At 54.5% G+C, this 13,856-nt stretch overlaps 4 protein-coding genes across 4 annotated transcripts; 1 reads left to right on the top strand and 3 right to left on the bottom strand.

The window, feature by feature from the left end:
- Positions 1-64: 64 nt before the first annotated feature.
- On the bottom strand, positions 65-1,012 carry CTRU02_203441 (putative SAM dependent methyltransferase; the record flags this gene model as incomplete). Its single annotated transcript, XM_036724065.1, has 1 exon — positions 65-1,012. One exon carries the CDS (start codon positions 1,010-1,012, stop codon positions 65-67), a length of 948 nt encoding a protein of 315 aa, XP_036584179.1.
- An 843-nt stretch (positions 1,013-1,855) lies between these two features.
- Positions 1,856-3,755, bottom strand: CTRU02_203440 (acyl-CoA synthetase YngI; the record flags this gene model as incomplete). The annotated part of the gene is made up of 4 exons (XM_036724064.1): positions 1,856-2,199; positions 2,269-2,975; positions 3,029-3,305; positions 3,359-3,755. The coding sequence occupies 4 exons, from the start codon at positions 3,753-3,755 to the stop codon at positions 1,856-1,858; spliced, it is 1,725 nt and encodes a 574-aa protein (XP_036584178.1).
- A 1,536-nt stretch (positions 3,756-5,291) lies between these two features.
- On the bottom strand, positions 5,292-6,099 carry CTRU02_203439 (GNAT family protein; the record flags this gene model as incomplete). The annotated part of the gene is made up of 2 exons (XM_036724063.1): positions 5,292-5,596; positions 5,715-6,099. 2 exons carry the CDS (start codon positions 6,097-6,099, stop codon positions 5,292-5,294), a joined length of 690 nt encoding a protein of 229 aa, XP_036584177.1.
- A 1,543-nt stretch (positions 6,100-7,642) lies between these two features.
- Positions 7,643-13,532, top strand: CTRU02_203438 (peptide synthetase; the record flags this gene model as incomplete). The annotated part of the gene is made up of 2 exons (XM_036724062.1): positions 7,643-8,110; positions 8,190-13,532. 2 exons carry the CDS (start codon positions 7,643-7,645, stop codon positions 13,530-13,532), a joined length of 5,811 nt encoding a protein of 1,936 aa, XP_036584176.1.
- Positions 13,533-13,856: the final 324 nt, after the last annotated feature.

Here is a 13,856-nt window from a genome sequence, read left to right as displayed (position 1 = left end):
CTAGAGTATATCATAACTAACATGTAATGAAGTATCGCTTTGTTCTATTCATCAATTGCTCAACCTAACGTTGCATGACAACCCACGTGGCGTCCATCGTCGCTATTTTATCTCCTTTCTGCCTCAGTTCATCAGCAGCCGCTCTTATCTTAGCTACAAATCCAAGCAACTCCTCCTCCGCCTCTGGTCCAAGTTTCTCATTCGTCAACTCCTCGACCCAATCGGGCGCCAGTACGGCCCCGACTTCCCATTGCCCGTCTAGCATCCCTGGGGTTTCAACGGCACCCTTCTCATGGAGCTTCCACCCGGCCTTTTCTGCCAGATGGATAAGCTCCTCCGGATCAAGGGCGCCACGGACGTTGGACTGGCTAAGCGTGAACCCGCGGTCTTCGCGGAGGCTATGAAAGCGGCGCTGGGCCTCGACGGCAAGCTCATGGGGTACCTGCGATGGCGAGGTTGCTTTCAGGGAGTACTCGGCGAAACAGAGCCTGTCGATCCGGCCCGAGGAGTAAAGGCTGTCGAAGAGGCCCGCGACGGCGTCACGGGAAGGGAAGTACCATAGCGAATGGCAAAGGGTGGCGGAGTCGAATCTCTCCAGGGGGTGGGAGGCGAGATAGGACGGGGCGTCGGACTGATGGAAGGTGATTCTGGGGCCGTAGCGTTCCGATTTCAGGATGTACGATTGGGATTGGGCGAGCGTGTACGGGCTGCCGTAGTCGCCTGGGGCGGGGTCCAGCGCCGTCACATGGCCTGGTTCAGCGGCGGGGCCGGAGCCGGAGCCGGAGCCGGGGGTGGAGGTGGCATCCGGTGCCACGGCGTGGGACAGGACGAGAGCGGAGTCGCCCTGTCCGCATCCGATGTCGAGCACGCGGGAGGACGGGGCAATGGACCACAAGGTCGTCAGGCGGAGACGGTGGGCTAGCTGGGGGACGAGAATGGCGTCAAGGTGTTTTGGGTCGTGGGGGTATGCTGCCGCCAGGGACAAGATGATTTCTGGTGTTTCTTGGGCCATTGTAATTTACTGGTTTAGTTGTGACCTAATTGAAAGTGGGTGAGATTCACTCTTTAGAGCTTGCTTGCTTGCTTGTAGGTTCCCAATGACGGACGCCGCGGGAACAGACTTCAATTATATCTTTCGTCTGCCAATCTTTTACAACCGTTCATGAATGCAGACGCGCGATGACTCACTCCCTCTGTTTGGCTGCAGCAGTACTAGAGGTCGCCGGCGGTAGATTCGGGCGAGTCGCACGCACTTACACAGGACGTCTCATTTTCTCTCTCGGAGACGTATCAAAATAGGCAAATCCACAATTACAAACCCAATTTGCCCGTGACCAGGTTAGACCGTGGAGGGAAATTGATGTTGTGGCGAGATTTTGACAATCTACTGATGGAAACCAGCTGCCTGATTTACTCTAGTTTGCGTGGTTGCGAGACGAGAGTGCAGACGGGCTCAAATCCTTCGAGCTGCTGACAAGGTGGTTATTTTGGCCTCACTGGAGCACCCCCCGTTGACTCACTGCTCGCCCGCGGATTCCCCGCATTTTTTTTTTACGTCGCCAGGACTCCCCCATGAAGCCTCGTTCGAGCGTCAAGGCCGATGCGACCGTCTTAACTTTCAATACACATGGAGCTGAAGATCTGCACATAAGGAGAGTAAGCTTTCCAAAGGTCCATCCAGATGCATAAGAAAACTCTGTTCGGATTTTATGAGAGATAAATTTGACAACAGGCGTTCCGTTTATCCAAAGTCTTGCCCAAAAGAAAGCCACCAAAAAGAAAAGAAAAAAGAGAAAAGCATTTTTGTATGGTATCGCTCTATGCACTCCCGTTCCATCTCTAGTCGCTTTACAAATTACAACTTGGCGGACAACTTGCTCTTCTTGAGGAGCTCGTCGCCGACCTTGGCCATCTCGAACTTGCGGACCTTGCCGCTGCCCGTTAGGGGCACGTTGCCAGGCACACCGTCCTCGCCGAGCCAGAATATGTGCGCAGGGCTCTTGTGGCCGCCGAGACGCTGACGCACCCAGTCCTTGAGCTCTTGGAACGTCGGCTTCTCGCTGTTCTCGGCGCGACGTACGAAGGCGCCTACAACTTCGCCGTAGTGCTCGTCCTTGAGACCGACGACGATGGCCTGAGCGATGGAAGGATGGGCCATGAGACGCTCCTCGATCTCGAGCGGGTAAATATTCTCGCCACCTACAATTGGTTCAGTTATTTAGCATGTGGCCATACGGCAGCAGAGCTGGCATCAGTGTCTGAACTAACCTCGAATGATAATGTCCTTGAAACGGCCGGTAATCGAGCAGTACCCCTCATCGTCAAAGACGGCCTCGTCACCAGTGTGCAACCACAAAACGCCCGCAGAGTCGCGGACCATGACCTCGTTGGTCTTCTCCGAGTTGTTCCAGTATCCAGCCTGGAGTTGGTAACCGGCCATGCACAGCTCGCCGCGTTCACCCATGGGAACGATATTGCCGTCTCTGTCGACGATCTTGGCCGAGGCGTGCGGCATCAGAGTACCAACCGTCGTCAGTCTCTTGCCCAGAGCGTCGTCGGTGAACGCGTTGAAGCAGGTGGGAGATGCCTCCGTAAGACCGTAACTGCTAGTGAACTCCTTCATGCCAAGGCGGTTCACCATGAGTTCCATCAGATAACGAGGCACGGGAGCGCCAGCTACGATACCTGTACGGATCTTGGATGACTTGAAATCGTCTGGCGCTGCCTGGAACAAAGAGTCAAACATGGCAGGTACGCCGTGGAGCGCCGTGCAGTCCTCCTCGAGAATGGCCTTAAGGGTAGCATGTGTATCGAAGGTTTCCGCCGGGTAGACGATCTTGGCACCATGGGTGATGACGGAGAGCAGGCCGAGAACGAGACCGAAGCAGTGGAACAGAGGAGGAGGGCAGCAGAGGCAGTCATCGGGGGTTAACCTCATGCGGTCGCCAATGAAGCGAGCGTTGTTGACGACATTGCTGTGTTAAATGTTAGCGGCATTCTCGTCTTGTCTAGGAGCACAGAATCTCACTGATGGGTAAGCATAGCAGCCTTGGGACGGCCAGTGGTACCGCTGGTAAACTGGAGGTTGCAGACTTGATGAGGAACGACCTTGCTCATGGCAAGGTGCAGCTCCCTCGGGCTTTGCCGTGAGCTCGACTTGATGAGCTCATCGTATGTTTGGTAACCGCTGGTGTCACCGCGGATCATGATGACTTGGGGCGCGTTCACTTCATTGGCCAATTGAGTCAAGAATGGCTGGTTGTCGAGTCTGCCGATTTGCTTGGTGGTGAAGAGGATCTTGCATTCTAAGTGTCTGTGAGCATAAAAACTTTACTAACACACACCTGTCCAGACCTACCTGAGAATTGAACAGCATACATAGCCTCACTAGGCGTATATGTGTTGTTCAGGATGACAAGAATGGCACCAACTCTGGCCACAGCGAAGAAGATGGATGCATACTGCTCGCAGTTACCGGCCATCACGCCCACTCTGTCTCCCGCCTTGATGCCCATCTTCAGAAGCGCCTGCGCGAGCAGCAAGCTCTGCTGGTTGAGCTCATTGTATGTCCATCTTGCACCGGTCCAGGGAATCACCAAACACTCTTTGGTGCCATGCTGATATGTCTGGAGCTCCAGAAGCTCGCCGAGGCTCAGGTCGACCAGAGGAGGGTCTCGCGGTCCGTGAAGAATCGACAGTCTGTGCGTGGGAGCAAAAGGCTCTGAAACGGGGGTAGTTGACGGTTCTACGGCCATTGTGTCAATGGCAAGACGGTTGTAGGTGATGGATACTCGGCTGAAGGTTCTACAAGAGCAAGATTTTGTCGTCGTTGTTCGTCGTCGCCTTCAGATTAGGTTTGTCTATGGAAAGTAGGAGGGACTTCGCGATCGTCTTTCAGTGTTGCCGCCCGCTTGGGTTCGTATGGCAGAAATAACTGGCGTGTGTCGACAATCCATGTCCAGGGCCCTGTATCTGCGTCACTGTACCGAGGAACGGACCTCGGGGATCATCTGGATCCAGCAAGAAGCGAGCGAGGGTCCTCCACTTCGCCGAACTGGGCTGGCTGCGCTTGGCTTTTCCTGGTTCTACGGCCTCTGTCCCCAAGAAAAAGCATCACCCCACGCGGGAGGCTGCGAACTCGCGCGCCTTTGGAATCGAGACTTGTTCGTTTAGTCAATGCATGCAGTCAGCTCGGCCTAAACCGAACCGGCAACAGCTTCGCACGTCAGAGAGTACATGTTGAGTACAGAGGGGGGCTTTTGCGAGTCGTTATGGAGCTGCTTGCGCCAAGGTAGGGCGACCAAACTGGCCATTAGCACTACTGGTCGGTAGCGTTGAGTAATGGGCCATGAGCCATCGAGACCATCTATCGTGTTAGTTGATGGTACTCTGCACAGTTGGGCAAGGATGTGCGTTTGAAAGTCGTCCGTCTACATTCCATGACATGTGTACGTGCATGGAAAGTAGGATGAAATTGGTAAATGGCCGCCTTGACGCCGCCCCCTGCGTGGCCCCCCCCTGGTAACCAGGCCAAGTGCAACCAGTCAGTAAAGGTGTGACCCCATATTCTGGCGTTATGGTCCCACCCCACCCCTGTCATCGATTCGGATAGGTTCGGGACTTGATCTAATCAATCACATCTTGGATCAGATAAGATTACGGAAGGAACATTTCGGTTTCTCTGTGCAAAATTTTCTTCTTCTCCTTCTCCTCCCCCCACCATGCGTTGCCCCTCTTTGGTGTTCATCCCTCCTTCCATATTTTACCTCACCTCCCTCGCTTCCACACCCTCCGAAATCGGTTTTCGTCCGCGACCTTCCCAAAACTCCACGCCAATCCATGGATCGACATCAACTCGCTTCTTCCCAAGACGTCAGGTTGCATAGTCCACATTTACCCACTACTGTCCACTTCCATAGAGGGGACAGGTGGCTGTACCAGTACCTTTGTATTTTTGTTCTCGTTCTCACGCCATCTGAGGACACCCCCCTCCCCCTCCCTCCCTCCCTCCCTCCCACTGTTCCGACCTTAGTCCACTTTGGAATTCATTACCTTCTCACATCGATTCAGTCGGCTGGGCACCCTATCCTTCATGCAGGCAAGGGTATGCCTATGCCATGTCGCTGTAATATACAAGCACAGAACACGAAGGTTTGAAAGGAAAGAATCCAGGCACTTGATCCTTTTCTTCGCAGAATGGCTTGCAGGCTTGCAGATTGATCGTGGCTCGGCACACTAACGACGTATTATCATACCGACATTGCTACCAGCCAAGCACCCAAGCCGCTTGCTTACTTCAACGGCGGGTATCCTTGAGACCGCCATTGCTTGAAAGTCAGCCCTTTCGCACAGGATGGCATCTTGACCATCAAGGGAACCTCAACATCCTTCTCAGTGCCCACCAGTCCAGCCCGGTGTACAATCTTCTCGTCCAGCACCTCAAAACCCAACCGCTTGTAAAGCGGGAAGCCTTCTTCTGACGACTCAAGGTAAACCGGCAAGCCCGCCAACTCGGCCATGTCAAGCCCCCATTTTGTCAAAAGTGCGCCAGCACCACGTCTTTGGTGCTCAGGCTTTACTGCAACAACATGACAGTCTACATCGTGGGGGGAAAACATGTGTCATTAGCAGGTTGAGCAAAATGGGGCACCGAAAATTCTCTCGAGGAAGAAACTGGGGCTGTGAAGGAAAGGAAAGACACGGGTTCCACTTACAAACATGTCTCCTGCCACCCCAAATCTTTGCTTTGGCGTCACAGATCGGGTTGATCAACTCCTCGGCCCTCTCTCTCTGTTCACCCTCGAGCCAGGTGACGCCGGGGTTCTTGTACTCTTCAGGGGTGCGCTCCTTGAGGAAAACGTCCCATAAGGCCATTCCCACGACCTCGCCAGTCTCCGCGTCGACGCACTTGACCGTGTACTGGGTTCCGCTCGTATGCCAGTAGCTAAGTGTGTGCTTTGTGTGGCCCTCGCGGAAACCATCGTCTATCCCTGAGGGGAATAGGAGATCGAGTATCGCCGACCCCTTGAACGCCGCGAAGTACGCATCGTACACTTTGGGTATGTCGGGAATTAAAGCGGGTAAGACGGTAAGTCCCATTGCTTCTGTCGGTAAGGCGTCGAGGAGGTTAGGTTAAACTTTAGTGTACTGGCTGCAGCGTGCTTTCCTAAGCAGTGAGTCTGAATCTTGTTTTCTGAGACGGAGGGTCGATGCTCATCGACAGAAATCTCATGCGTCGAAGTGATACGTCGGACTCAGCAACAAAAAGGTCGGCATCCCACCTCGTTCTCCGATCACTGTGCGTGGTATGGCTATTTAGCCTGACGCTCTGCTCAAACACTTTTCCTCAGAAACTGGATCTTTCCGTCCCGCAATCCCTTCGAAGCGGGTTTAATTGCCGAGCCCTAGATTCGCCCAATACTCATGGTTGACGCGGCACTTCCTACTATTACGTGTAATCCTTGAAGGGGGCTCGAGGAAATGCCGCAATCCAAGACACGGCTCTTCCCCACGGCTTAATAAGTTGCTGTGGTTGTTGAAACACTTCTGGCCCATTGAGCAGCTTCTCGCTGGGTCCATGTTGTATTTTACGTTACTTAGTGTCCCTACGAGCAACTCCGTCCCCCCACATCGGCCCAGACAACTATGAGGCAATGGCAACTCTGGTGTCTCTCTCACTCTCTCTCTCTCACACACACACCCCGGCAATGGAAGTCCGTTAAAGTTATCAGATCCGTGTATTCGAGCGGGTGTGTCTTTTGTGCGCACCTCACAAGGTATTGATTGACGAGAGAAATTTTCTTTCAAGGCACGGCGCTGACCCCGACCTTGCCTCCGACCCACATGCGGACACGCCCCTTGGCGCGCTCCTAATCAGATCCGTTCTTCAAACCCCCGGTCAGGTACCGCTCTGTACTCTTCCCTCTTCTGTCCCTGTCTGCAGGGTAGCATTGGTCCAGACTTCTTCACACCCCCCTCCCCCTTCAACGTATGATGAGATGGCGTCTTCGTGCAAAGGGACCCGTCATGAAACTCTTGCCCTATTGGTACTACGAGGGTGTGCTCAACTCATTCGCATCTGATGTCCTCTCGCTAAAGTGGTATCACCTACCATGGTGGTATAGTTCCGCATCGTTAGGTCCATTTGTTCGTGCCGGCCATGTGTAGCTCAGTACATACCCTACCCACCCGGAACAGCTTCATGGATTAGGGACCTTACGCCGTTGTGGCGCGCATCTGCCCTTCATCAAGACATGAATGGCCTGGTCTGCGCCTTTCACCTGCTCGGTTTTCGAGGGGGGCATAGCTCGGCCGCGGTACCGGTCATGGGGTGTTCGTTGATCCAGCAGAGTTGGTAACCTCTCCTGTACGCATGCAAGGATGCGGCCCGACGAGCTGCAGAATTGCACGCACATAAGAGCCTCTTGTAGTTCACATGAAGGAACTTCGCGCGAGAAGGGTAGCTCCCCACCCTGCCGATTGTTCTCGTCACAGAAAAGTAGAAACATCAACTCCAAACTGTTACAGCTCAAGTTCTTTTCTAGCCAGCTTGTGAGATGCTGCAAGTCCAATCTCGCCCTTCCTCATAACGCTCGTTGCCCCTCCCCCGCCTCCGATCTACGGAAACTAAACAAGACGAGCCATGCATTTGCGAGATGGCGAAGGCGGCGGCACCGCCTTTCAAGAAACTGACCGTACAGAAGGCCTCAATGGCCTGATCAATGGCACCACTGACCCATCCTCGTCAAGGTCCATTGCCATAACGCCCCGCGACGATGCACAAAGCGGCGTGGCCGCTTACACACTTGAGCTTCTGCTCTCATGGCTGCTCGTGCTCTACCGCAACAACGACGACGGTCTCAGCCGTGTCAACTGGGGATTTAGAACGGGGGATGACCAGCAACCGTCCTCTACCACACACAACAGCTTAAGTCTTAGCGAAGCTCCATTCAACAACAGCAACTCGGTCGCCGAAGCTTTGCAGGCAATCAAGAAACTCGACGTGAATGAGCAGATTGGTGATGCGCAGACGGTCCCAGTCATTTACTTCAATAATGGGACGCCTGCACAAAGCGGCGTTGAAAAGACGCCCTCTAAGAGATCTCATGACGTACGTAGACTTGCTAGCTCTAATCCGCAACAATAACCCCCCAAGTCTTTCGCGTTTCAATGCTGATCTGTAGCTTCAGTGGACATACCAGATCGAGGCGACGATTCTTGAAAACCAGATGGCGATCAAGGCTCAGTGGAATCGGGCCGCCCTGTCTTACCGTCATGCCATCTACCAGCTCGACGCCTTCGTTGAGATCCTCACTACAATCTTGGAAAAGCCCGAACGCCTCGTTGGAGACACAGTTGGACCTACCGCCAAAGACCTTGAGCAGATCTGGACATGGAACGCCGAACTTCCGCCGAATATTCAGAGATGTACTCAAGATATCATTTCAGAAGTTGCCGCCAACGGCCCCGACAGGCCAGCGGTCGAGTCCTGGGACGGAAACTTCACCTACGGAGAGATAGAGCAACTCTCTACCCGCCTTGCGCGTCATCTAGTTCACCGCGGGGTCAAGGTCGGCTCGACAGTGCCTATGTGCTTTGAGAAGTCAAGGTGGACAACGGTAGCTCTCTTGGCTGTCATGAAGGCCGGCGCTGCCTTTGCGCTTACCGACCCTAGCCAGCCTGAGGCCCGTCTCCGCACCATCGTTGAGCAGACCGGTGCAACGATTGTCGTGACGTCGCAACTTCAAAGTGAGCTTGGACGTCGTATTGCACCCGAGGGAACTGTAATCATCGCTTCTGAAGAGGTCATCAAATCCGACTCCCTGGAGCTAGCCTCTGAGCTGCCTTTTGTTCCTCCTTCATCTCCTCTCTACATCCAGTTCACCTCCGGCAGCACAGGAAAGCCTAAGGGTGTCATGATTTCCCATGAAAACTTCACCAGTGGTGCCGTCCCTCGTGGCGACGCTGTCGGATACCGCGCGCATTCTCGCTGCTTTGATTTCGCATCATATGCTTTCGATGTCAGCATCGACTGCATGCTCTGCACATATGCCGCTGGCGGCTGCCTCTGTATCCCGTCAGATGAGGAGCGCATGAATGACCTCAGCGGTGCTATCCGTAATAGCAAGTGCAACATGGCACACATGACCCCCTCCGTCGCTCGTGTGCTGGATGCCGATATTATTCCTTCTCTTGAAGTCCTTGGTCTCGGAGGTGAGGCCGTATCCGCCGGCGACGCTTCAACATGGAGCAAGACCACGAGCGTCATCATCGCCTACGGTCCCTCAGAATGCACTGTTGGCTGCACCATCAACAACAACGTCAAGGCCTCTACCAACATCGGCAAGGGCGTTGGTGGTCTCACTTGGATCGTTGACCCCGATGACCATGAGCGTCTGATGCCTGTTGGCGCTGTGGGCGAGCTTCTTATTGAAGGCCCCGTTGTTGGACTGGGATACCTCAACGACAAAGCCAAGACTGACGAGGTCTTCATCGAGGATCCCTCTTGGCTTGTTGCCGGCGGCGGACCCGCTCGGGGTAGACATGGCCGCCTTTACAAGACTGGTGACCTGGTTCGTTACGACCCTGATGGAACCGGTTCTATTGCCTTCGTCGGCCGCAAGGACCAGCAAGTCAAGCTCCGTGGCCAGAGAATCGAGCTGGCTGAGGTAGAGCACCACCTCAGGGGTAAGATGCCCTCGGGTATCAAGATTGTGGCAGAGGTCATCAAGCCCGGCGGCAGCGAGCCTACCCTTGTCGCCTTTATCGTCGAGCAAAACCCCGTCGATTCTCCAGACACCGAGGGCGATGTCACCGTCTTCTCGCCCGAGTTCAGCCAGGCCATCGCCGAGATCGACGTTGCCCTTGGAGCTGAAATCCCTCGCTATATGGTCCCCTCTGCCTACATTCCCCTTCGTAAGATGCCGTCTCTCGTTTCCGGAAAGATCGATCGCAAGAAGTTGCGTGAGCTTGGTGCCTCGATGACACGAGAGCAGGTTGCACGTCTCCGTGTCGCCCCCACTGAGAAGAGCGAGCCTGAGACTGAGATGGAGAAGGCTTTGCAGCAGGTCTGGGCCAAGCTTCTCGGCAGCGATGCCCCTATCGGTCTCCATGACAGCTTCTTCGCTCTCGGCGGTGACTCCCTCAAGGCCATGAAGTTGGTTGCTGCCGCCAGAGAGGAGGGCATTGTCCTTACTGTCGCGACCATTTTCAACTTCCCCACGCTCAAGGAAATGGCACTGAACGCAACCAAGGCTTCCAAGGATGATGATGCTACTATCGCACCTTTCTCCCTGCTTGAGGAAGGGTGGACCCCTGAGGAGGCCCGCATCGAATCTGCCAAACTGTGCGGCATCGACGAGTCTACGATCGAGGATATCTACCCTTGCACGCCTCTTCAGGAGGGACTCATGGCCCTCTCAGCTAAGGTCAAGGAGGCTTATGTGGCCCAAAGAGTCGTTGACCTTCCTGATGCGGAGACTGCTGAAAAGCTTCGTAAGGCCTTCGACATCGCGGCTGCAGACTGCCCTATCCTACGCACTAGAATTGTCCAAGTTCCTGGTCGCGGTCTCGCTCAAGTTGTCGTAAAGGAGGACATTCCCTGGTACATTGGCGACGATCTGCAGAGCTACCTTATCAAGGACCGAGACGAAGCCACTGACCTCGGCAAGCCCCTCGTTCGTTACGCTCTCATCACCGAGAAGGAGACTGGCAAGGTTCACTTTGTGCTGACAATGCATCACGCTCTCTATGACGGTTGGTCCATGCCTTTGGTCGTCGACAAGGTCAACAAGGCTTTCGACGGTCAGAGAGTTCAGCGTCCTGCCGAGTTCAAAGACTTCATCAAGTACCTCAACACCATGGACCGAGCCGCTGCCGAAACTTACTGGCGCGATCAGCTTCAGGGCGCGACAGGCACTCAATTCCCCGCCCTGCCGTACCCTGGTTATCAAACTCAGGCTGACTCTTTGCTCGAGGTCTACGTTCCTTTGACTGGCAGACCTGCTTCCAACACTACGGTTGCCACTGTCATCCGCGGTGCGTGGGCCTACGTCGCGTCTCACTACACTGCATCATCCGATGTCGTCTTCGGCGAGACGCTCACTGGACGCAACGCTCCCATCAGGGGCGCCGATGAGATTGAGGGCCCGATGATTACCACTGTCCCCTTCAGAGTCCAAGTCAACGGTGAAACTACCGTCAGCGACTTCCTGCACGACATCCAGGACCAGACCGTCCAGCAAATCCCTTACGAGCACACTGGTCTTCAACACATCCGCCGTCTGAGTCCCGACGCTCTTGAAGCTTGCGAGCTCCGCACCGGTATCGTTCTTCACCCTAGCGCCGACGGCGTCGATCAGGAGGAGTTCAACAAGTACCCTGCGAATCGACTTGTTCCTGCCGGTGATGCGGAAGCTGCGCAGGAGGCTCTCAAGTTCAACACCTACGCTCTGATGCTTGTCTGCTCTACGGATCCCAAGGGATTCTTGGTAATGGCCAGCTTCGACTCCAAGACCGTTGGAAAGCCTTTGATGGAGAAGGCTCTGGCCCAATTCTCCCAAGTGGCACAACAGATGTGCCAGCTTACCGACACGCCGCTTGCTGATGTTAAGTACCTCACGCAAGAGGACCAGGCTGAGGTGTCTCGCTTGAGCACTGAGAGCCTGAAAAACGTACAGGCAGAATACCCTGAAGCCGAGGCTGCATGGATTATCAACTCCAGCGATGCTGGACGTCTCGCGCCCCCAGGTGTTGTGGGTGAGCTAGTTATCGTCAGCAAAGCTGAGCTGGCACTTTCTACGCTTGATCATGCCCCCTGGACAGAGAGCAAAGATGGAGCTAGGTTCTACAAGACGGATCGACTTGCCAAGTTCAACCCGGATGGAACCATTCAATATGCCGGCAAGAAGAGCGATCTGGTTCAGAAGGCTACCACTGCCCCCAAGGCTCCCACGAAGCGCATCTCTGCTACATCTTCCAAGCAGAGACGCCTGCGGACTCTTTGGAGCCGCGTGCTCAAGCTCGCCGAGAGTGATATTGGCCTCAACGACAGCTTCTTCAGACTGGGTGGTGACTCAATAGGGGCTATGAAGCTCGTCTCCGAAGCTCGCCTGGCTGGTTTCACCCTTACCGTCAATCAGGTCTTCTCGAAGCGGACGTTATATGACATGGCGTCTGTTCTCCAGGATTCAGAGCCTACACAAGACTCTGAAGAATCGACCAAGGCCATCGTGCCTTTCGAGCTGCTAGAGAACGCTGGCACCGACGTGGTTGAAAGTCTACGCCCCTTGCTGGCAGACCAATCATGGAAGATTGTGGATGCTTTCCCAGCAAGGCCGCTGCAAGAGGTTGCTGTCAAGGGAACCATTGAGATCCCAAGATTCTCTGCACGTTACGAGGCCATGTACTTTGAGAGCGACGTTGACCGCCCACGTCTGTTCCAAAGCTGCCAAGAATTGGTTTCTCGGAACGAGGTGCTCCGGTCAGTGTTCGTCCAACACAATGGCACCTGCGTGAGCGTTGTTCTCGAAGACGTGAAGACTCCCGTGGAGGAGTACGAGATTGACAGTGATGTCGAGACCTTCACCAAGCATCTTTGCAACCTCGATGTTCAGACGCGGATGCCGCTCGGCTCCGTCTTTGTCAAGTGGTTCTTTGTTCACAGCACCAACGGCCAATCAGCCCTGATCTTCCGCGTCTCTCACGCGCAGTATGACGAGATCTGCCTGCCCCTGATGCTCCATCAGCTTTCCGCCCTGCACGAGGGCAAGCCGGTGCCCAAGTCTCTTCCCTTCTCTTCCTTCGTCAGCCACGTGGTCAAGTCCAACATCCCTCAGAGCATCGACTATTGGAAGGAGCTCCTCCAAGGCTCGTCTGTCTCCGTCCTCAAGCCCGATACCCCAGTGACCCAGAGACAGCATTATGCCATCGACAGAACCTTTGACATCTCGTCGCGCTCCAAGGACGTGACCATTGCGACTCTTCCCACTGCCGCCTGGGCTCTTACCCTCGCCCGTCTCCTCGACACCAGGGATGTCACCTTTGGCGAGGTTGTCAGCGGCCGTAACATCGATTTCCCCAACGCCGACATGGTTGTCGGCCCCTGCTGGCAATACGTGCCTGTCCGTGTCAAGTTTGAGGATGACTGGACGGTGATTGACCTGCTCAATCTTGTGCAGGAGCAGCACATCTCCAGCTCGGCCCACGAGGGCATTGGCCTCAAGGAGATTGCGAAGCTTTGCACTGACTGGCCCGCCTCTGTTGACTGGTTCGACACTGTGGTCCACCAGGATGTCGAGCACGTCGAGACGCTCGGCTTCTCGTCGGCGAGCAGCAGAATGGAGACTATCTACCCGCACCAGGAGCCTTTGCGCGAGTGGAAGATCCAGGCGTTCCCCCAGGGAGACAAGTTGACCATTGAGATTGTGACGTTTGAGTCGTGGGCAGGACACGCCAAGGAGCTGTTGGACAAGATTGAGAAGACATTTGAGGTCCTCTTGGGCAACCCCGGGGCCCGTTTGTTTGAGCAGTAGGTGGATTGTATAGTGTGCTAACATGGCTGGGGTTTTTCCTTGCGAGATTGTTGGTAAAGATATCACGGTTGGATGAGTGGCTTCCGCGGAAAAGGGAAGCAAACGACATTGCATGTTTCTATTGGAGTTTTGTTTTTTAATGCTATTGATGACGTATCGTTTATTGGCTCTTTTAGATTGATTGAATTCGATTCTTACTCACGGTTCCAAATTTTTATTCGTCCTCTCTGTGATACTGTCGGCAATGTAAACCCCAAGAATAACGACTTGCCCCATTTTCAATGTTCTGCTCTCAACTTGGCTCTCCCTGAAAGCAGTTTTACA

Source organism: Colletotrichum truncatum, assembly GCF_014235925.2.
Source record: "Colletotrichum truncatum strain CMES1059 chromosome Unknown Contig_0002, whole genome shotgun sequence".
NCBI classification, from domain to species: Eukaryota; Fungi; Ascomycota; class Sordariomycetes; order Glomerellales; family Glomerellaceae; genus Colletotrichum; species Colletotrichum truncatum.
The sequence above is the reverse complement of the archived record's forward strand: the minus strand, read 5'-3'. Positions and strand labels throughout refer to the sequence as shown.